Source organism: Sapajus apella, unplaced genomic scaffold (assembly GCF_009761245.1).
Source record: "Sapajus apella isolate SASKATOON/1434 unplaced genomic scaffold, GSC_monkey_1.0 scaffold136, whole genome shotgun sequence".
Lineage (NCBI taxonomy): Eukaryota > Metazoa > Chordata > Mammalia > Primates > Cebidae > Sapajus > Sapajus apella.
In genome coordinates this window covers 1,932,076-1,955,232 of record NW_022437076.1, presented here as the reverse complement: position 1 = coordinate 1,955,232, position 23,157 = coordinate 1,932,076, and the positions used below count along the sequence as shown (strand labels likewise).

Below are 23,157 nucleotides of genomic sequence, written 5' to 3'. Positions count from 1 at the left end.
GGCTGGTCTTGAACTCCTGACCTCAGGTGATCCACCCACCTTGGCCTTCCAAAGTGCTAGGGTTACAGGCATAAGCCACCACGCCCGGCCTTTTTTCTTTTTCTTTTTTTTAAAATAGAGACAGGTTTTTACCATGTTGGCCAGGATGGTCTCAATCTCTTGACCTTATTATCCGCCCACCTCGGCCTCCCAGAGTGCCGAATTACAGGCGTGAGCCTCTGCGCCCAGCCTCAAAATAAATTTTTTTTTTTTTCTAAGACAGGGTTTTACCATGTTGGCCAGGCTGGTCTTGAACTCCTGACCTCAGGTGATCCGCCTACCTCGGCCTCCCAAAGTACTGAGATCACAGGCGTGAGCCACCACTCCTGGCCAAAAAAAAATTTTTTTTAATCAGCCTGGCATGGTGGCATATGCCTGTAGTCCCAGCTACTTGGGATGCTGAGGCAGGAGGATCACTTAAGCTCTGGGTGGGGGTCAAGACTATAGTGAGCCATGATTGCGCCACTGCACTCCAGCCTGGGCAGCAGAGCCAGACACTGTCTCAAACAAAACAATACAGTCCAGGGAGTTTGATTCTAGGAGCTATACTCTTAGGTGCTCAAAATTTGTTGAACATTATAAAGAACAAAAGTTGAGCAGAAAACTAATGGATAGGGAAGAAATACTTATGTTATTGACATTCTTCAAATAGGATAAAGTTTTCAAGTCATAACTGATTTAGAGAGATCAGATCTACAGCATTTTGAGTAAGTGACGTCTGCTTCTGCCTGGGAGGTGCCAATGACAGGGACCACTCGATGCTTCCAGAGAAGCCTCCATCCTGTTTTCCAGCAGCCTCGAACTTCTGTGACCCAGACCTGCCCCTGTACTTTGCACCTCTGCATCCTTATGCCACGACATTGTGCCCACTTTTTTTGTTTTTTTTGAGATGGAGTCTCACTCTGTTGCCAGGCTAGAGTGCAGTGGTGCAGTCTCGGTTCACCACAACCTCTGCCTCCCGGGTTCAAGCGATTCTCCTGCTTCAGCCTCCTGAGTAGCTGGGACCACAGGTGCATGCCACCACGCCTGGCTAATTTTTGTATTTTTAGTAGAGACAGGGTTTCACCATGTTGGCCAGGATGGTTTCAATCTCTTGATCTGCCTGCCTCAGCCTCCCAAAGTGCTTGGATTGCAGGCCTGAGACGCTGCCAGGAACGCTCCTAACCCAGAGCACCATAGGATTTTCTCCCTCATTTCTTCAGGTTTCCTCTCAAACCTCACTACAGGCTTCCATTACTACCTGAAATAGCATTTACCCACAGTCATTCTCTATCTGAGCAGCCCTTAGTCCCACCTGACACATATTCATGTGTTTGTTCTCTGCCCACCCTGCCCCAGAATATAAGCTTCTTGAGGAGAGAATTGGTCCGTTTTAGTTCACAGCTAAATATCCCCAGCCCTGTAGGAGTTCTTAGAACTAAAGAGATGCTACATTGAGGCCAGATGCGGTGGCTTACACCTGTAATCCAAGCACTTTGGGAGGCCCAGGCAGGTGGATAACTTGAGGTCAGGAGTTCAAGACCAGCCTGGGCAATGCAGCAAAGCTCTGTCTCCACTAAAAATCCAAAAATTAGCCAGCCGTTGTGGTGCACACCTGTAATCCCAGCTACTCGGGAGGCTGAGGCAGGAGAATTGCTTGAACCTGGGAGGCAAAGGTTGCAGTAAGCAGAGGTCACACCACTGTACCCCAGCCTGGGCAACAGAGCAAAAGTCTGTCTCAAAAAAAAAAAAAGTTTCATAAATATTTGTTGAATGAATGAAACAGGGGCCAGGTGTGGTGGCTGACACCTGTGCTGTAATCCCAGCACTTTGGGAGGTTGAGGCAGAGGATCTCGGGAGGCCAGGAGTCCAGACCAGCCTGGTCAACATAGGAAGACCTACCCCAACCCCACACCTCTCTACCAAAAAAAGAGAGAAGTGCTTATGAACTGACCCAAACACCATGACACAAGGAAGAGAAATAGGAATCATGGCTGGTGAGGCCAGTGGCACAGAGCTGTAGATGGATGGCTTGAAGTATATTTGCAAAACTCTGTCCTTCCAGTGTTTTGCTTTGTATACAAAAAATGCCCCACCTTACCTATTGGCAGGATTGAGAAGGCGGGATGTATTTTTGGTGGAATTTCATCATCAGCAGAAGCCTTCCATTTTTCCTGCTTTTTCTGTTCCAGATGAGACAAAAGGACCCAGTGAAAGGAATGACAGCAGATGACTAAAGCCACCCTTTATCCTCTGCACTGTACGTACCAGATTTCTCACTGTGTCACAGACCCGTAAAATCAGTTTGGGTTTTCAAGGCCTCAGCAGCTCACTGTGGAGTCAGAAAACCTTTTCCTCCTCCTTCCTTCTAGTAATGATGTCTGCCCCGCCAAACAGCTCTCAGCTTCCACTAAAAGAAATGATGGCTGTTGGGACATTTCAGGGACGTTTTCCAAAGAACCACTCAGAGACATGGATAGGGAGGGTGGTGGAAAGTGGGGGTGGGGGTGGGGGGTACAGCAGCCAGGTTCATCTGCTGCTAATCACTTCCCTCTGTCAACTTGATCCATCTCAAGCTGCCATGCTGGGCACTTCCTGGCCCTCCCATGCCACCGCCAGTTCCTAGCTCCCAAATACTGGCATGACCTGCCCTTCCCCCTTGAAAAACTTGCTGGCCAGACAGCCTTTGTCAGCATCCACTATTGCGTCAGGTGCTGCATTTCCTTCCTCTTTATACCCCCGATCCCATACTAAGCTGCCCTCATCAGAGGTGGCGTCTTTCAGGTGCTGGGAGGGTGCTTCTGCCCAGGTCACGGGCCCAGATTGGTGGCCCCTTGTTCCATGTTGTCACTCTTCCCCAAGCCCCTTCCTTCCTCCGTTAGCTCTTGGTGCTGGTTCCCCAGTGCCCTGTACACCTCCCCACTCATGGGATTCCAGCAGCTCAAAGCAGTCTTAATCACTGAAACCTGGCTGTGCTCCCAACTAGGCTCTGAGAGAAAATTATTTTCGCAAATAAAAACTGGCCTCTAACACTAGCGGGTAAGCAGGCCCAGGGTCTCACCAGCCGTGATGCCAGGCTTGGCTCGCTCTCCCTGGCCCGTGTTCTTAAAGCAGCTTATGGGGGGCAGGAGGGTAGGACAATGTGGAGTGTGTGATGCAGCTTCCCAGCCACTGCTCGGGCCTTAGTGCTCTCTCCCCACTCCCTTCCCTGCCCACCAGCCGGAGTCCTTCCTCCTTTTGAAACTCCCATTGAGGATGATTTACAGTTGTGTCCATTTGCACCTGTTGCTTCCTTAATCATCTTATTTTCTTCTAGTTTTGCAAGACAGTGGTCAACAGGAAGGCCCAGCAGCTCCACCCTCCCACGTGACAGGCCATCTTCAGAAGCAGCCGTTCTGTGCCCGTTCTCCAGGCAACTTCGAGCCCCTTCCTGTAGCTAATTCTAGATGCCCTTTAACATTGTGAACAGATAGACCGTCTGGTATTACAGAGCCCGCGTGTGCAGGAGCCTGCTCCTCCCAGATACATGGTGTGCAGGCTGCTGTATTTACAGCTCCTCTGTCTCTCCATTGTGTTCTGACCCATTTCTGTGTGTGCCCCCGACCTTTATTTCCAAGTGACATTTTCAGTCTTTCAGATAGCTGCCTTTTGTGATATGTTGATTTAAATGATTTAAGTTCATTTGTTCTGAGCCTTGGGATAAACTGAGGTATTTGCTTCCTGGGCAGATCTTTGCAGTTTTGAGTGCTCATGTGGGGAGAGGGGATGAGCTAGAGATCCATTGTTTTCCCCACTTCTGCAGAATCGCAGTGTGCTTTTGTAAGTCTGTCTTCAGCTCCCAGTAACCCTTCCTTAGTGCACTCTAGCACATGGAGGTACCCAAGGCTCAGCCGGTCTGTTTAAGAAAATTTAACAAATGCAGATAACCTGCCCCAGTCACTGAATCTTTAGTTACTGCTCTCTTAGAAACACCTGTGGCTTCTTGGCCCTCCTGTTGCCCACTCTGAATCTCTCTGCAGAGCCTACAAAATCGCCCCAGTCAGTTCTCCACCTGGAGGGAACTGTCCCGTGTGGCCCCTAGAATTGAGTCGCCCTCTAAATGCCAACTGTCTGACCCCGAGGAGCTCCGTAAGTCCATGCTCCTCCTCTTCCCTTTTGGGCTGGTGCTGCCACTCAGCAATAATCTCTTTTCTCTGTGCTTTCTTAGGTCCCTGTCCTCTGTCTTTGAGGCTGGTCAGGATACAAGAGTCCTGGTCTTTCATGTTGCACAATATGAGCATGCAAAAAGCTTTTCTCCAGAACATCCTTCCCCATCTCCAGTTGCTGGAAAGGAATTTGGGGATCAAGAACTTAGCTCATCCTACTCCCATGCTGAGGTCTGTCCTGGAAATTCAAAAGCACATAGTGATCATAGTACAGAACTCTACCAAAGCAGGCAGGTGAGGAAGTCCAGGCTCCAGCGGCATAGACACTGCTGTGTGTTCACAGTTCCCTACAACTTGGCAGGGCCTGAGGATGCCTCTTACTGGGAGAATCTGAGATAGCAGTAGTGTCACCTGACATTCCCCAAACCTTGTGAAGCACGTTGGCCTGAGTGTGCCATGATCCAAGCCCACACTAGCCTGGGTGCATCTGCTAATGAGAGACCAAATCTTTGTCCGGGAAGCAAGAAGTGGGGTGGGATAATGTACCCTTATGTTTTTGTCAGTTTGTTTGCCTTACTCATTTCTAAGTGCAATAAGGGAGTGTCTCACAGGACTGCACCTACGACGTCCTGATGGATGCTTCCCTGTGGCCCTCCGGGGGCAAGAGTGGACAGACTCAGACCCCCCAGCATGGTTAGCTCTGACCTTCATTGAGGTCCCTTTGGAACCAGCTGTCTTGTTACAGGCACCTTCCTCTGTGTGAGTCTCCTCACCTTTAGGGGACTTTAGTAATTCATCTGGGTAGCATCTCAACTGCTGGTAGCGTTTATCTTACTTGGAAAGTTGGAGAAGAGGCAATCCTACTGGAGAAAAATGTAAATGTTTTCCTGTTAGCTCTTAATTATATTTGTGCTTAAAGATTTCCCTTCTTCATTCATCAAATAGGGGAAGTCCAGATGGTGGTTATCTTGAAAGAAAGAAACTGTGGCGTTCTAGACAGACAGTTGTTACGTGGTTTGAGGGTCAGCAGCTGTTAATATCCTTCCTTTGGCTCTTTGAGACCCACACATATCACTTTAACCCTAATGAGGGCTCCTCCCACCTCCACCTGTTGCCCCAGTTTAAAAGCATCCATGATGAGCTGTCAGCCTGGATCTGGAACTCCAGCCCACATAAACATAGAGGAGGGATGTCCCTGCTCTGTTCCATCCCCATGGATGGTGCTGCTGCTGGGCAACAGTGTTGGCTGCTTTTAAGTACCCCGTTTCCTCCTCGCCCACCCCAAACTGACCAGCACTCAGAAGGACTTAACTTTGATAAAGGCTCAGCTTCAGGGGTAGCACATGAGCGTGTGCCATGCCCCTTCAGACCAGCTGCTTACATGAGGATCCCAGGGTCAAACCCCAGCAGAGCAGCAGTGCCGGGACGGGGAGGAGGGGTGCTGGGCTCTGGCCTTCTTCTGGAGAGAGTCCGGGACAGGGTCAGTACCGCGGGCATGTGTATCTTCCCGAGTTCTCCTTTTACAGTCCCCGCTGGGACTCCCTGACTTATTTTGGTTGGTTCCTAGTGCAACTTCTTTTACAAACTACACTTTGTAGAACTGATTAGATTATCTTGTTTATTTAATGTGAGTTTGTGCCTTTTTGTCTCAATCTTCCAACACAGGTATATTGAGAAAAAAGCAGTCTAATAAAATCCTAGACAGAGCTTTCTGGAGTCTAGTTTGGTGATGTCCATATGTCCATTTTCCAACTGTAGATCTCCTCAAACTTGCACTGATATCCCCTATTTTACCAGGCAGGATTAGGAAGAGGCAAGAAGATGCATCTGAAAATTTCTGCACATGGATTTCTGCAAATTGTAATAGTCCCTTGTCAGTTTACTTAATGGAAACATTGCACATCTGAGTTGTAATTTGGCCGCTTCCTACTGACAGTATTTCCTTTTGCTTTTGTCTCCCCTCTTCACATCTTCCTCTTTATCTACCATACCAAGCAAGCAAAACATTTATTTAAAGTAGTTCTTGGCCAGGCGTGGTGTCTCACGCCTGCAATCCCAGCACTTTGGGAGGCTGAGGCAGGCGGATTACAAGGTCAGGAGCTCAATACCATCCTGACCAACATGGTGAAACCCTGTCTCTACTAAAATACAAAAAATTAGCCGGGCATGGTGGCAAGCTCCTGTAGTCCCAGCTACTCTGGAGGCTGTCGCAGGGGAATTGCTTGAACCCAGGAGGTGGAGGTTGCGCCACTGCACTCCAGCCTGGGTGACAGAGTGAGACTGTCTCAAAAAAATAAAGTAGTTCTTGGCCGAGCCCAGTAGCTCATGCCTGTAATCCCAACACTTTGAGAAGCTGGATCACCTTAGGTCAGGAGTTCGAGACCGGCCTGGCCAACATGGTGAAACTGCATCTCTACTAAAAATACAAAAAAGATTAGCTGGGCCTGGTGGCAGGCTCCCATGCTGAGGCAGAATTGCTTGAACCCAGGAGGTGGAGGCTGCAGTGAGCTGAGATTGCACCACTGCACTCCAGCCTGGGCAACAGAGCAAGACTCCATCTCAAAAAAAAAAAAAAAGTTCTTAACCTGGCTCCCTGGCGCGTGAACCTCTGGAAGTTTGTTTGTAAAATTGTGTGTGCATTTTTTTGAGGAAAGTGCTGTCAAAGGAATCCCATAAATAACCCCACCCCCCAGAAAAACTGCTTAAGAACAATGACTTCAAGGAAATCTCAGTGAATCTTTAGCAAAGTAACCATTTCACGTTTGGTCTTGAATGGAGACTACATAGAAGCCGTTTGGTCTTGAAAACGGACCATATGGAAGCAGTGAGTTACTTTTGGGGGGGCGGGGGGACGGAGTCACTCTGCCGCCCAGGCTGGAGTGCAGTGGCGCGATCTTGGCTCTTTGCAACCTCCGCCTCCCGGGTTCAAGCGATTCTCCGGACTTCTCGTTTATTGATGGCTAATTTTCTAGGAGTCTAGGAATCCCCCAAACGTCCCACATGCAGTGGTTAACCCCATCAGTTAGGAGGGCGAAAGCCGCCTGCAAGTGGAGGCGGAGAATGGAGACGCTACCGGAGCGGCATGGGCGCCACGGGCATGGCAGATTACCCGCAGCTGAGGGGACGGGGACGCCGGGTTCCAGGCAGGACGGTGGCTAGGCGGCGTGTCCCTACCCCTGGTCCTCATTTGCCCCCTGGGTCTCTGGACGGCGGTAAGCCGGGGCGAAAACAGCACAAGGACCGGACTCGGATCCCTCACGAGCAGGTCAGAGGCCGCGACGGCGGAGCGACAACTTCCGCCGGAAGACGGCCCCTGGAGCGGGGCACGCTGGGAGTCGGGGGCGGGGGGCGGCGGGCGGCGGGCTGGGCCGGGTCCAGTGGAGGCCGCGCACCAGGGCTGGCTGCGGTTGTGTGGCGTTGTGCGCTGATGACAGGCCAGACACGCCTCCCTGACGTCCCCGAAGACACCTTCGCTCAGCCTCTCGCAGCTTCGCGCTTCTGGGAGAGTCCAGCCTCCTCCCGCGAGCCGCACCACCCAGAGCCGGCGGTGCGCCTATGGCCTGTCTCTGACGGAAGCCGGGGCGGGCGGTCGGAGTCCGGAAGAAAAACAGTCCGCGACAGGGGGGCGCGTGAGACCGGCCGGCAGCGGGGCTGCTCTGGCCGCCAGACGCGAGCGTGCCTGGCCACCGCGCGGGACGACGGCGGCCATGAGCTCTCGGAAGCCGGGCGGGCCGAAAGGCAGGAGGCTCGGGTGAGGAGGCGCTGGCGGCGGGGCGGCCTGCTGGGGCGGATGGCGGCCGCCGACCCTCTCGGGCTGCGGGCTGCTGGTGGGAGCAGCCTGGGAGGCAAGGCTGCAGACCTCCATGACTGCCTTGGGTTCAGGGGCGCGCTCACATTCTCCCAGGCCTGTGCCGGGTGGGCTATGTTGGGCCCGAGCCTCGCGCGCCCCCTAAGCCGAGGCCGCCAAGCTCGTTCCCACTGGGGCGCGATCGGGTGTCGCGGTTGCTTTCTGGACAGGTCAGCTGTGTTGGGTTTGTGAGGTTAGAGACATAACAAGGCCGTCACCTTTCAGCTCTAGGTTAGGAATCTCGTTCCTACTTTTCCTTTTTTTTTTTTTTTTGAGATGGAGGTTTGCTCTGTCACCCAGGCTGGAGTGCAGTGGAGCGATCTTGGCTAACCGCAACCTCCGCCTCTCGGGTTCGAGCGATTCTCCTGCCTCAGCCTCCCTAGTAGCTGGATTACAGGCGCGCGCCGCCACACCCGTCTAATTTTGTGTTTTTGGTAGAGACAGGGTTTCTCCACGTTGGCCAGGCTGGTCTCGAACTCCAGACCTCAGGTGATCCGCCCGCCTTAGCTTCCCAAAGTGCTGAGATTACAGGCGTGAGCCACCACGCCCGGCGTTCCTACTTTTCATCAGCACATACATCATGAGTTCTGCCTGATTCCACGATAACCCCCGGAAATCCACAATCAGATTGAGATAAGATCCTTTAGTGAAGTGACTTAGCCTGGTCTCTTGCCTGCTCTTTCACGGGTAACAGCGCTAATCGCCTACTTAGTCTAAGTCACGATGCACGGATTTGCTGCTAATCATCGGATCTGAGAGTGGGAACAAGAAATCTGGACTTGTGCTCTCCATCCACTTAGAGCAAGTCTGGGAAAATAAGTCTTTGAGCAGAATAAGTCTTTGTTCCTTAAACCTCTGTCGGACAGCAGGGGGAGATCGTAGACAAATGAAGCACTTAATCTCAGGCCGAGTGCCTGGGAAGGTGGTTGGTTTCTGTATGGTGTTGTTTATGCTAATAGGGACGGACAGGAAGTTGTTTTAAACTTGCCAAGAATTTCTTGAAGTGCTTTGGAGAACGTCGACCTCTAAGAGCAGGGTCTGTTGGAGAAGAGATGTTTTGGCCTCATTTGCCCTTTTCTCCCAGTCCCCTGTTACCGCCCCCCCTCACCCCACTTCGGATCTCCAGCTGCTGCAGGTCCTCCTCCTCACTGTGCGCCTAGCACTCAGGCCAGCTGTTGCTGGTCTCTGCAGGGGCTGCAGCTCCTGCCTGCTCTGTGCTCTGCACAGTCTGGCACTGCTTGTAGGGCTGCTGTCAGTATTCCGCTAAAGACATCTGTCGGCCTCTTTTGGTCTTTCCTTTGAGCCTCTGAGTGGGTCCAGTGTCATTGAGGCCCCTGATCACCTAGGAAGTCTCTTGCCTCCCTAAGACTTGTAGGCTGAGGTTAAAATGTTATCCAAGTAATGACGTTTCCCGAGAGAGAGTACTCTTTTTTTTCTTTTTCATGCAATACTACACAGCCATAGAGTATAGACTCTTAAGACATATGCAGAGAAACCTGTTACTTAGAAACTTCTCCTTGGCCAGGCATGATGGCTAAGGCCTGTAATCCCAGCACTTTAAGAGGCTGAGGTGGGCAGATCACCTGAGGTCAGGAGTTTGAGACCAGCCTGGCCAACATGGTGAAGCCCCATCTCTATTAAAAATACAAAATGACAGGCCAGGCGCGGTGGCTCAGGCCTGTAATCCCAGCACTTTGGGAGGCCGAGGCGGGTGGATCACGAGGTCAAGAGATCGAGACCATCCTGGTCAACATGGTGAAACCCCGTCTCTACTAAAACTACAAAAAATTAGCTGGGCATGGTGGCGCGTGCCTGTAATCCCAGCTACTCAGGAGGCTGAGGCAGGAGAATTGCCTGAACCCAGGAGGCGGAGGTTGCGGTGAGCCGAGATCGCGCCATTGCACTCCAGCCTGGGTAACAAGAGCGAAACTCCGTCTCAAAAAAAATAAAAAAAAAAAAAGAAGCTTCTCCTTAGGTTCACTGAAGTGCTTGGCAACATTGGTTTGCTCCAGGGATTTGCTAGGGAGGAGAGAGGAAAGGCAATATGGTGTTATCTCTTTCATGTTTTAAATTCATCTGCCCTTGTGGTGCTGAGGCCTAGCACAAGGTAAAATCTGAGTCCCCAGGATCTTCCTGGTGGTCTTAGGAACTCTTGGGGTGAGAAGTAGGGTGGGAAGTTGCTGACTGAGCCATAGATGATCAAAGTTGTGTGTGGGTGGCTGGAGGAGCTGATGGAGTTAATCCATTCATCCCCCTGACCTTTCCTTGCCTGACCTGGAGTCTTGGGCTCCCTTTGGCACCTCTGCTGTGTCAGCAACACCAGGGCTGCCAACTGTTTGCAGCTGTGTGCTTGTCTGGAGGAGCCAGTCCACAGTGCGTTTTCCTGCTTCAGTGGACAAAGGTGAGGACAGATGGCCGATTGTTCAGTATCCCCATTCCCTCCACCAATACAGAAACCCGCATTTCCCATCACGATTGTGGAGGATTGTGGTGACCTGAGCAGGCCTAGACCCCGTCTGTGCACTATCTTTGTTTTTTTGTTTTCAGACAGAGTCTCGCTCTGTTGCCCAGGCTGGAGTACAGTGGCATGATCTCGGCTCACTGCAACCTCTGCCTCCCAGGTTCAAGTAATTCTCCTACCTCAGTCTCCCCCAGTAGCTGAGATTACAGGAGCCTGCCACCATACCCAACTAATTTTTGTATTTTTAGTAGAAACGGGGTTTCACCATGTTGGCCAGGTTGGTCTTGAACTCCTGACCTTGTGATCTGCCCGCCTCAGCCTCCTGAAGCGCTAGGATGACAGGCTTGAGCCACCACGCCCGGCCCACCCAGTGACCTATCTTATCTTCCTTCCTGCATGACTTCCCCCTGCATCCCTTCCACAGCATCCATGTGGTGACTTGGAATGTGGCCTCAGCAGCACCCCCTCTAGATCTCAGTGACCTGCTTCAGCTGAACAACCAGAACGCGAATCTTGACATATATATCATTGGGTAGGTATCTGCAGGCTCTTTCACCCATCCCTGACCAGTCCCAAGTTTCCCTGTGGGGAAGGAAGCACTATAGCCTGCCCTCCTGCACTCTGGAGCCTGAGGGCTGGGAGCCTTCAGCCTGCTTTGGGCCCATCCCATGTCTCTTGTCCTGAGTCAGCAACAACAAGGAGTGGGTGATCAGCAGGCAGGGGAGGGGGACCTCATGGTCATCACAACTCAGGGCTTGGAAGTCCTTGAAGACAGGATGAAATATCTGTGGCAGGGGAAGCACCCTGGAGGCCGGGGACAAGCTTCTGAGCTGGCATGATCAGTTTGCAGGAACTGAACTCTGGGATCATAAGCCTCCTTTCCGATGCTGCCTTTAATGACTCATGGAGCAGTTTCCTCATGGATACGCTTTCCCCGCTGGGCTTCGTCAAGGTAACTGGCAGTTCATGGGCAATTGAGAACTGTGTTTTCCCCTCTCCACTGACCCCCATTTGTTGGTCTGATGTGTTCCTCTTACTCCTACTCAGCCTTTCCTGCTGTTTCCTATTTGTTTAAAGGGCTAAACCTTGCTTACACCTGCATCCCTGGGGCTTCTGCCTGCCTTGTGCCTTTCTGAAGTAGTTAGAGCTGAACTGAGTCTCCAGGGGTTAGGTTAACACCTGGATATTTTTCGGCTTGGGAAGATTCTGAGGGGAGGTGCAGCAGGGCTTGTCAACACCTCAGTGCTGGCCCCTGCCCCAGCCACCAGTCTTTCCTCAAATGCCCGTCCTGAAACCTCTGAGTGTAATAATGATGGCTGTCACTTATCAGGTGCTTGCTTGTTGTTAAACGTCATAAGTAGCTCTTTATATATGTTCCTCTAAAACCTCAACAAGTCTGTTGAAATAGAGGTACTTTACAGACAGAGCCATGGCTCAGAAGTCACGTGGGTTATCTTGGATTTGGATCCAGGTCTTTCAGACTTCATGACCCGAGTTCTTCACTGCTAATACTTTGTTGCTGTGCTGGTGAACTCCAAGACTGACAGGTCTTGGCCGGGAGCGGTGGCTCTCGCCTATAATCCCTGCACTTTGGGAGGCTGAGGCGGGTGGATCAGAACCTCCCTGAGGTTGGGACCCTGGCCAACATAATGAAACCCCGCCTCTACTAAAAATACAAAACTTAGCCGGGCGTGGTGATGGGCACTTGTAATCCCAGCTGCTCAAGAGGCTGAGGCAGGAGAATCACTTGAACCCAAGAGGCAGAGGTTCCAGTGAGTGGAGATCGCGCCACTGCACTCCAGCCTGGGTGACAAGTGTGAGACTCTGTCTCAAAAAAAAAAAAAAAAAAAAAACTGACAGGTCTAAACATGGCTAACATGCTGGTGTCATACAGTATCCTCAGGTCATACGAAACGTGCATCTCAAATTCTGGGGCTCCAGAGGTTAGGAGAGGGGAGTCAGTCAGGTGTGGTGGGCATATTCTGGGGCATCTGTAGCCCACAGGAGAGTCCACAGGAAGGCTCTAGGCTGCTGGGTCTTCCCCTGGGTTCCACCTTGCACACCTGAAGGTGGAAACACACTCCCCCTCATAGCAGGTATACAGCTGCTTAGAAATGCCAGAATTCCCTCTCCCCCTTTTCTGGATGCCTCTTATTCTTCGGAATGAACTCTGTCAGCCTCCTTTGCCTGAGAGTACTGGGGCAAGAGCTGTGTGTCCTTTGGAGGGGACAGAATAAGGAGTAAAGAATCCAAGGTTTAGAACGTCTGCTGAGGACAGAAAATGCCAGCCTGGGTCCTTGGTCCCTTCCAAATGAAACCCAGAGGCCTCCTTCTATAGACACGGAGCTAGATCCTTCCAGAAGACAGAACCCCTTCTCTCACCAGCCACTCCCTTCCCAGGACTGCAGGCCTCCTTGCTTCTCGGCTGACTGGCAAGGGATTGGTAGGATGGAATTGAGCCAAGGAAAGTAGCTCAGCTTGTGGCAGGGACATAGCCCATTCTACCCATGTGGCCTACTGAGATTGGGAGGCCAGCCTGAGGGCCTGGCACCCAAAACAGGTGCCCTTTTTCCCCCAACCAAGAATGTGGGTGGAGGGGTGAGCTCCGCTTAAGCCTTATGCACTGAGAAGGGCTGACCCCTAGGACGGCTCCGCAGCCCCCAGCCACCTCCTGCTAGTTTGTCCTCTGCTCCTCCTCCTCCATTTCCTCCAACTAGAACTTGGCCTGGAACTCTGCTGCTTTTCCCACAGCCCCACCCTTTCTCCAAGTCTAACTCTGTTCTGCCCCACCGCGCCCTCCCCGCCCCGTGTCCCTGCTGCTCCTCCACAAAGTGAGCCAGTGTCTTTGTTGTGGAACCCAGTGGCCTAAAGCTGCCTTGTGGGTAGGGATTAAGCCTGAAACTTTTCCTGAGTCTTTATCAGTCCCATTACTTCCTGACCTGGGAGTCAGCCCCTCACCATCCAGCCTGTCCTCCACTCCTGCTGTCATCCTGCTTGAGGGTGGGAGAGAGAAGACTGAGGTGGAGGGAGGCTTAAGGACACATCTGCAGCAACGCCTGCCCATCCGGAAGTTCTGATGCCTCCCTTGCCTGGTGCTGGGTTTGAGGTGCCCCTGTTTTGACTCCTCCGCTGTGTGGGGCTCGTGGCCTGCAGGATCAAGTTTCATAATTCCTGGAAGGCCCCAGTACACGCTCCCCACCCGGGGATTTCCTCCTTGGCCTCCACACTTCATTCTCCGGAAGCAGCTACTCAGATGCTGGGTGTAGACAGCCTGAACCTGAAAGGGGGTTACTGGCTGCAGCCCATTCCCACCCCACCTTTTGCAGCGGCAGATAGTAGGGTTCCTAGTCCATGATGTTGTTCTACAGTACAGTAGCTCTACCAGTTCCTTAGCCTCCCTGAATCTTAGTCCCTCCTCTGCAAAACAGGGGCGGTGCCTCCTTACGGGGTGGCATGAGGAGTAATGAGAGAGGAGGCACTTGAGCTAATTGCTCTCCACAGCCTGTGAGCATGTGTCCTTACTCATCAGCATTCCCTGGGTATTGCCTGTGTGGACCTCCAGCTGCACACAGTCTATAGTTATGGGGTTTTGGGGGAACATTTTCTTAATTGTTTTTCACTGAGCTGTAATGTACACAGAAAAGTGTGCAGAAATTCAGTGTACACCTTGATGGATTTTTATATATACATTCATAACCATGTTACCATCAGCTACATCTAGATAAAGAACAGGCAGTGTGACGTAGCTCATGCCCGTAATCCCAACACTTAATTTGGGATTACAGAAGCAGGCAGGTTGCTTGAGCCTAGGAGTTCAAGAACACGCTGGGCAACATGGCAAGACCCTGTTTATACAAAACAAACATATCAGGGCATGGTGGTGCACACCTGTGGTCCCAGCTACTCAGGAGGCTGAGGTGGGAGGATTGCCTGAGCCCAGGATGTCAAGGCTGCAGTGAGCCGTGATTGCACCACAGCACTCCAGCCTGGTAGACAGAGCGAAATCCTGTCTCTAAATAAAAAGGGAGGGGTAGGGGCAGAGGGTGGATAAAGAACATTTCCAGGGGGAAGGGAATGAAGAGCATTTCTGCAACCCTGGAAACCTCTCATATTCCTTCCTTTACTTTTAAGAATGCAGGCCGGGCACAGTGGCTCACGCCTGTAATCCTAGCACTTTGGGAGGCCGAGGTAGGTGGATCACCTGAGGTCAGGAGTTCGAGACCAGCCTGGCCAAGATGGCAAAACCCCATCTCTACTAAAAATACAAAAATTATTGGGACATGGTGGCAGGTGCCTGTAATCCCAGTTACTTGGGAGGCTGAGACAGGAGAATCACCTGAACCCCGGAGGCAGATATTGCAGTGAGCCAAGATTGTGCCATTGTGCTCCAGCCTGGGTGACAGAGCAAGACTCCATCTCAAAAAAAAAAAAAAAAAAAAAAAAAAAAAAGAATGCTTAAACCAAAAATAATAACCGTCAGATAATCCCCACAGCATCTATGAGAGAGTCCTGCTTTATCAATGAGAAAATACGCTGAGAAACTTCCTCAATGTCAGATACTAAGAATCAGCGCCAGGGTTTGAACCCAGATCTAACTTGAAAGCTGGTACCCTTGGCCACTGTCCTCTTTCATTCACATTCCTCTTTGAGGTCCCAACCAGCCAGGGTTGCAGCCTCAGAGTGCCCAGAGGATCTCAGGGTGGCATTGCTGAGAGGGGCCTAGACATCCCTGGGCCAGGGGCGTTCTCCTGAAGACAGGGTGCCCTGGCAGCCTTCTCTTCCCACGACCCCCAGACCTAGGAGCAGCATCTAAAACCTTAGTTTCCAGGGTGGATCATTTGGCAGCTCAGGAGAAGAACAGAAAGGCTTGAAACTCTGCGATTGAAACTGGGATATCATAGACCCTGGGCAGGACACTGCCTGTAGCTGAGGGTTCTCTAGAGTCCCTAGCGCAGGGCTTGGAAGGGGTGCCCTTGGCCTGTTCGTTTTAATGAACGATCTTCGACCTCTCTCTCCTGCAGGTCTCCCACGTGCGTATGCAGGGGATCCTCTTACTGGTCTTTGCCAAGTATCAGCATTTGCCCTATCTCCAGATTCTCTCTACCAAATCCACCCCCACCGGCCTGTTTGGGTACTGGGTAAGGACTGAACTATTGTCCAAGTAGTGAGCTGGGAAGCGCTGGGAACTGTGGAGCTGGGCCAAAGAAAAAGGAGGGGGAAGGAATCTCGGTACTCTGTCCGGCCCAGTGCCCTGCATATCTGTTCTTGTGCCTCAGAGTGGCCTTGCTGCCTCTGAGGCCCAGGCTAGGTGACTTGGGCTCTGTGCATGGAGAGATCACGTGGGAAGCTTTGTTTCTGTCCCTGGGAGACCCTGCGGAAGGTGAGACTGTCTCCCCTCAAGCCCAGGATGTGAAAAGAGGGGCGTGTCCAGCCACTCTTCTGTGTCCCTGTCTTCCAGGGGAACAAAGGAGGAGTCAACATCTGCCTGAAGCTTTATGGCTACTATGTCAGCATCATCAACTGCCACCTGCCTCCCCACATTTCCAACAATTACCAGCGGCTGGAGCACTTTGACCGGATCCTGGAGATGCAGAATTTTCAGGGACAAGATATCCCCAACATCCTGGACCATGAGTGAGCCTGGATCTGCACACTGTTACCCTGCCCTCTGCCCTGCACTGACCCAAGCCAGCATCCTCTGCCCAGCAGTCAGTGGTGGCTCCCACCCTCTCCCTGCCCCTTCTCTCATGCCCTGTCTGCTGTCTGCCCTTGCTTTGCCTGCCTGGGGTCCCCTTCCTCCAGCCCCTCTGTCCTGCCTAGAAACCCTGAACACTTTGGAACAGACCAAGGACCTTGTGGTTCCTGAGGTCTCCAGGAGGGCTCCTCAGCCTTTCCTCGTGACCAGTTGAGGAACAAAGGGCCACAGCTTGCTCTGTGTTTGCCAGAGCAGGCTCTTTGGGCAGGTGTCTTCAGTTTGAATGGTGGTTTGGGTGCCATGAGCACAGTTCCAGCGGACCCATGTGTGCCCTGGCGTCTGGCGTCTCCCCTCCCTCTCGGGCTTTCTCTGCCCTGGCAGCCCTCGGGTGGAGCAGGTCCAGCCACCTGGCAGTTTCCCTTCTCTGACCTCATCACAAATCCTCAGGCTGCCCTCCTTTTTTCTGAAGCCTCATTATCTGGTTTGGAGACATGAACTTTCGCATCGAGGACTTTGGGTTGCACTTTGTCCGGGAATCCATTAAAAATCGGTGCTACAGTGACCTGTGGGAGAAGGATCAGGTATCGAGTGAGGGAGGGCCCCCAGGGGTGGTCTGAGTGCATGGTGGAGGCCCATGTGAGATGTGCAGTGTTGTTAGACACCCTTGCCGCTCTTCTCCTTCGCCCAGGTCTCCTTGGGGGGAGGGTGTCTAGCAGGACCTCGCATCTAGGGGTGAGGCAGCCATGCCTGCCAGTGCCTGATCTTCACATGAAAGAGCTAGGGTAACAGCCCTGGGTGTGCTCTAGAATAGGGAGCCAGATGCAGGCATGAAATGAATTCTTTAAAAAAGAAGAATAGGGAAGCAGAAGGGCTTTGCACCAGACTTTTCGTGCCTTGGTTCGGCACGTGCATCATCCCATCGTAGTCCTGTTGTCTTTCCCATCCCCAGCTGTGTTTCCCTCCTGGAGGGTGAGTTACCCCTTTGGAGGACCCTGGCTACCCGGGCTCCCCTCTGACGCATGTCTGCTAGTACCCTCCTCTAGAGATGGAGTTCAAAGTCCGGTCCCTCAGCATAAGGACTGGGGAAATGGAGGCAGCCACCTCCCCTGGGCCTTGGTAACATTTCTGAAAGGATCTACCTTCTTTCTGGTGGGGGTGGGCTGCTGAGTAGCCACCAGGCAGTGAGGAAGTGGAGTGGCAGTGCTTGACTCTTGCCCCATCTGTGATGGGATGTGCTGATTCCTTGAATGGAGTGTAGTGCTGGGCCATGGGCCCGAGACTGCTGGGAGACGGGGCCTGTGACTTTGTCTGCAGCTCAGCATTGCCAAGAAACATGACCCACTGCTCCGGGAGTTCCAGGAGGGCCGCCTGTTCTTCCCGCCCACCTACAAGTTTGATAGGAACTCTAGCAACTACGACACCAGGTAAGGAGAAAGGGGGGGCCAGAAGCTCTAGGAAGTCGGCTTACCGGATGGGAGCTGTTGCAGGATGGAATAGAAGTGTTGGGGGGCAGGAAGAGGTCTAGCCATCCCCTCTCCAGAGTGCCGCCTCCTGCCCACTTCATGAGGCACTGACTGTGGGAGCCATCTCAGATGTCCTCAGAGAGCACGGGGGAAAGCCAGTGCAGCAAGGGCCAGAGAGGTGTGGGGGGTGGTTACAGATGGAGCCAGAGGGGAGGGTGGAGCAGCTGCCTCCTGACCTAGGATGGACTGCACTTCAGCTTCTGGAACCCTAGTCTCCACTGCCCAGGACCTTCTAAAACCCCAGGCCCCACTTTCCAGGACTGTCTGGAACCCCAGCCCCCACTTTCCAGGATCTCCTGGAACCCCAGCCCCCACTTCCCAGGACCTTCTGAAGCTCCAGCCCCCACTTTCTAGGACCTTCTGGAACTCCAGGTTCCACTTTCCAGGACCTTCTGGAACCCCAGGCCCCACTTCCCAGGACCTTCTGGTCCCCAGGTGGGGCAGAAAGCTTGGCCCAGCCAGTTTCTGGTGTTCAGTACCCCTGCCCCAGCCTGCGAGTGGGTCCGGTACTATGTGAGAAGATGAAGCGGTCGTAGAGAATTTCATCAGGGTCAATGCAGAGATCGTGAGTCTGGTAATTGGAAACACAGCTCTTTATGACTTCAAAGTGTTTAGGCCTCGATTTTTTCATCTTAGAGATGTGGATGAGGCCGAGGATTGAAGGAGGCCTTGTGTACGCCTAGCCTGGTGCCCAGCACCCAGTAACCACGGGAGGTAACTGCTGCTGTTACTCTTAGATCCAAGTCTTCCCGCCATAGTTTTACTAAAAACCTTTCTAAGCAGCTGAGAAGGGGCCAAGCAACCACCAAAACCTGAGAAAGAAGCTCTGGCAACTTGTCCCTGACCCAGTTTGGGGCATGGACCCTAATCTCTTTGAAGAAAAGAAAAGGCCTTACATGTCATGAGGGTCTTCGTTTCAGTGGAGCAGCTCCTTCCTTCCTCCTAGCCGGAGCATCTCAGCAAGGGAGGCGGGGGGTGCTGGCAGGACAGCCCAGGCCTTTGGGATTTAGCCAGTGCAGAAACATCTCCACCGCCAGGCCAGGACAGGAGGTAGAACTCAAGCTTGGTTCTGGAAGCAGCACAACAAAGCCAAAATAGCCTTGCCAAGGAAAGGGGGCAAGAGTGAGCCGATCCAGCTGCGTGGAGCAAGACAGTGGGGTCACGACGAGGGCAGTCCCCAGAAGAGGAGGAAGGGGCACGGGCAGCAGGACCCGCCCCAGGCCGCAGGGCGGGCAGGAAAGGAGGTAGGAGGGCAGGCCACGGCAGGCTGGTTGGCCCCGATCCACAGCTGCAGCCATCCATTAGCAATGAGAGTCATGATGACAGCAGTAAGGACTTACGGGGCTGTGGGTGGGGAGGTGTTCCTTGAAGCCAAGAGTTCAAGACCCGCCTGGGCAACATAGTTAGACATTATCTCTACAAAATATTTGAAAATTAGCTGTGTGTAGTGGGATGTGCCTATAGTCACAGCTACTCAGGAAAGCTGAGGCAGGAGGACCCAGGAGTTAAATGCTGCAGTGAGCTGAGATTGACCCACTGCACTCCAGCCTGGGCAACCCTGTCTCAAAAAAAAAAAAAAAAAACAAAAAAAAAACCTCTCTTTAAAAACTTGCCAGCATGAAGAGAGCTGCTGGCAGGCCCTGTAGCCAGGTGTCCCTTCTTCGCAACCCTATGGCAGAGAGACCTCCAGGACACTGGAGCTTGTTGCAAAAGCTGGGTCTGGGCTGGAGTTGGCAGGGTCTGGCAGGGTAGAGAGCTTAGGAGAAGTGAGAGGACCCCCCCCAGGTGGCTCAACCAGTGAGTGGTAAGCTGCAGCTCAGCCCCGATTCTCTGGCTCTGTGGCCCACAGTGCTTTCCTCAAGCTCGTTGTACCTCAGGATTCATGGCCAGCCTTGCCAGCAACAGCAAAAAGATGGCACAGTGAGGAAGCCAGCCTCTGCTAGGGGAGGCACGCACCTATTTTTAAATAACAGCTCACTGTGACTGGCACACAGGTGTGTGCAGAGGCTCAGCCTTGTCATTTCTCACCATGCTCTTAGGAGGCAGACAGTGTTATTATTGACTGTTGACAAATAAGGCCACTGAGTCCAAAAGAATAAATAGTAAGGAGTGATGGACTTCATAATCGAACACGGATTGGAACTCACATGTGTCTCTTATTCCTGAGCCTCACTCTCTTTCCCTTCCTGTCTCTAGACTCCTGAGCCTTCAGCCTCCTTCCCTTCCTGTGTGTCTAGACTCCTGAACCTTCAGCCTCCTTCCCTTCCCATGTCTCTAGACTCCTGAGCCTTCAGCCTCCTTCCCTTCCCGTGTCTCTAGACTCTTGAGCCTCAGTCCCCTTCCCTTCCTGTGTCTCTAGACTCCTGAGCCTCAGTCTCCTTCCCTTCCTGTGTCTAGACTCCTGAGCCTCAGTCTCCTTCCCTTCTTGTGTCTAGACTCCTGAACCTCAGCCTCCTTCCCTTCCTGTGTCTCTAGTCTCGTGAGCCTCACTCTCCTTCCCTTACTGTGTCTCTAGTCTCATGAACCTTCAATGTTTCTTCCCCTTGGCAGAGCCCAGGAAATGAAAGGTTTGGGCAGGACCAGGGGGCATCATAACTGAACTATTCCTGGCAGGGGCCAGGGGCCAGAAGCAGCTGGGAGTTCCTGCAGTGAGCAGAGCCTGAGCCCACCTGGGGAACAGAGATAGTCCTTTCTAATGAAACTGACTTCATCCTTGCAAACCAGGTTGAGACATCACCTCTCCTAAGACGCCTCTCTGACCCCATCTCACTGAGGGTTCCTCTCCCTCCTGCCTGCACTGCCCCAGCCTTGCACACGCCATGCTTCCAGTGTTGGTTTTAAGACACAGTGTGCCTTTCTTCCTGTCCTGTAATTGCCCAGAGAGCAGAGACGATCTGATTTAGGGCCATCTCTGGCAGCAGCACAGTGCCTGGCATGTGTACCAAGCCTGGGAGTTAGTGGGTTTCCAGGACTCCATGCAGAAGGTTGGAGCAAATGCTCCTTAGGTGGTAGACAGTAAAGCTGGAGAAGCCTGTCAGACTTCCTGTCAAGGAGAGTATCTTGAAGGAGGCAGCAGAGCTTGGCAGAAAGCAGAAGGGCAGGCTTTCCCATCAGTCAGCGCACTGACGAGAAGCACCTGGAGAGCCTGGCAGGTCCCGGCTTGATGAAGGGACTGGGTGTCAGTGTGCTGGGCCAGCCATTCCAGTATCCCCGAGCCAAGATGTAATGAGAAACGAGGCAGCTCCTCATAGGGCAGCTTGCCCAAGTCCGGGATTACACTGGAGTTTTGTTAACAGTTGCCTCTGAGCCCAGAGAAACTTTTTTTTTTTTTTTTTTGAGACGGAGTTTCGCTCTTGTTGCCCAGGCTGGAGTGCAATGGCGCGATCTCGGCTTACCGCAACCTCCGCCTCCTGGGTTCAGGCAATTCTCCTGCCCCAGCCTCCTGAGTAGCTGGGATTACAGGCACGCGTCACTATGCCCAGCTGATTTTTTGTATTTTTAGTAGAGACGGGGTTTCACTATGTTGACCAGGATGGTCTTGATCTCTTGACCTCGTGATCCACCCGCCTCGGCCTCCCAAAGTGCTGGGATTACAGGTGTGAGCCACCGCGCCTGCCCTTTTTTTTTTTTTTTTTTGGAGACAGTTTCACTCTTGTGACCAAGCTGGAATGCAATGGCATGATCTTTGCTCATGTCAACGTCTGCATCCCGGGTTCAAGCGATTCTCTGCCTCAGCTTCCCAAGTAGCTGCAGTTAAAGGCATGCGCCACCATACCTGGCTAATTTTTTCTATTTTTAGTAGAGACGGGGTTTCACCATGTTGGCCAGGCTGATCTTGAACTCCTGACCTCAGGTGATCCACCTGCCTTGGCCTTCTGAAGTGCTGGGATTACAGGCGTGAGCCGTCATGCCCAGCCTTAGACAAACTTTTTTTTTTTTTTTTTTGAGATGGAGTCTCCCTCTGTTGCCCAGGCTGCAGTGCAGCAATGCGATCTCAGCTCACTGCAACCTCTGCCTACTGGCTTTAAGTGATTCTCCTGCCTCAGCCTCCCGAGTAGCTCGGACTACAGGCGTGTGCCACCACACCCAACTAGTTTTTGTATTTTTAGTATAGTTGGAGTTTCACCATATTGGTGAGGCTGGTCTAGAACCTGACCTCATGATCTGCCTGCCTCGGCCTCCCAAAGTGCTGGGATTACAGGCGTGAGTCCCCGTACCCGGCCAGAACTACCCAATTTTTAGTTATTACTTTTATTAGAAATGGGAGCCCGTGAAACATAGACCCTTTCCCCTACAGATATTTTTTTTAGAGGCCAGGTGTGGTGGCTCACACCTCTAAACCCAGCACTTTGAGAGGCAGAGACGGGATGATAACTTGAGCCCAGGAGTTCAGGATCAGCCTAGGAAACATGGCAAAATCCCATCTCTATAAAAAATGCAAAAGTTAGCTGGGCATGGTAGGGCATGCCCACAGTCCCAGCTACTCAGGAGACTGAGGCGGGAGCATCGCTTGAGTCCAGGAAATTGAGGCTATAGTGAGCTGTAATCACACCACTGCACTCCAGCCTGGGCAGCAGTGAGACCCTGTCTAAAAATAGTAGCCAGGTGTGCTGTGTACCCCTGACGTCCCAGCTGCTTGGGAGGCTTGAGGCAGGAGGGTCATTTGAGCCCAGCAGTTGAAGAGTGCTGCAGTGACCTATGATCTCAACACTGCACGCCAGCCTGGGTGGCAGCGAGACCCTATCTCTAAAAGACAAGGTGGGGCAGAGGGAACTTGGTGAATGTGTGCACGCTCGCGTTGATTAATTCTTGGGTTTTGTTCAACAAGCTTGTCAAGGACCGTGTCCGTCCTGTTTCTCATATCCCCAGCTGCGGGGCGTGTGGAATCACTAAGTCAATCTTGGTTGAAAGAATAACCAATACAGGTGCCCAGTGATCAGCCTGGCCGTGGCAAGGAAAAGGAAAAGGTGGTGGGGGTGGGGGCAGGCGGAGAGGTCCTGAGGAGGAAGGAGCCAGACTGTGGTCAGGACCTGGGGAGGATCCTTCAGTGACAGCAGGTGTGGGCTCCAACCCATCACAGGGAAGCTGGGGAGGGAGAGTGCTTTGGAGGGAAGGTGCAGTAATGTAGTTCATCACTGGGTTTTAAGCATTCTAGGCACCGGTGTCCACGGCAGATTCAGGGGTGCAGCATCTGTAGTCTCTGGGATGGGAACAGCACATTCCAGTGCCCTCAGAGCACTCCTTAGAAGAGTGGAAGGTTGGGAACAAACCAAGGAGCCAGCAAGCAGACCATAGTTGGGTCAGTTACCACTTCCCGACCACTCCCTGACGCGCTTTAATTTCCTTATTGCTCTTTGAAGTAAGTACTGTTATCACCCCATCTTAACAGTTGAAGAAACTGAGGCTTAGAGAGATGAAGTCATTTGCCCAGGGGCATACAGCTTTTTTTTTTTTTTTTTTTTTTTTTT

General features: G+C 52.4%; 2 protein-coding genes across 5 annotated transcripts in view; both read left to right on the top strand.

The window, feature by feature from the left end:
- PITPNA (phosphatidylinositol transfer protein alpha) overlaps positions 1–5,869 on the top strand; it is a 45,496-nt gene extending 39,627 nt beyond the window's left edge. The window contains exons 11-12 of the mRNA XM_032263495.1: positions 2,211–2,278; positions 3,335–5,869. Coding sequence (XP_032119386.1) covers positions 2,211–2,255 — 45 coding nt within the window. The 3' untranslated portion in view covers positions 2,256–2,278; positions 3,335–5,869. The remainder of the gene's footprint in view (positions 1–2,210; positions 2,279–3,334) is intronic.
- Positions 5,870–7,493: 1,624 nt separating this feature from the next.
- The window catches only part of INPP5K (inositol polyphosphate-5-phosphatase K), a 23,000-nt gene continuing 7,336 nt past the window's right edge, over positions 7,494–23,157 (top strand). Inside the window, exons 1-7 of one of the 4 annotated variants that reach the window (XM_032263493.1) lie at positions 7,494–7,914; positions 10,896–11,003; positions 11,315–11,423; positions 15,493–15,609; positions 15,930–16,105; positions 16,636–16,747; positions 17,481–17,590. In XM_032263493.1, coding sequence (XP_032119384.1) covers positions 7,871–7,914; positions 10,896–11,003; positions 11,315–11,423; positions 15,493–15,609; positions 15,930–16,105; positions 16,636–16,747; positions 17,481–17,590 — 776 coding nt within the window. In that variant the 5' untranslated portion in view covers positions 7,494–7,870. The remainder of the gene's footprint in view (positions 7,915–10,895; positions 11,004–11,314; positions 11,424–15,492; positions 15,610–15,929; positions 16,106–16,635; positions 16,748–17,480; positions 17,591–23,157) is intronic. The other 3 variants (XM_032263492.1, XM_032263494.1, XM_032263491.1) reach the window with 3 other exon arrangements.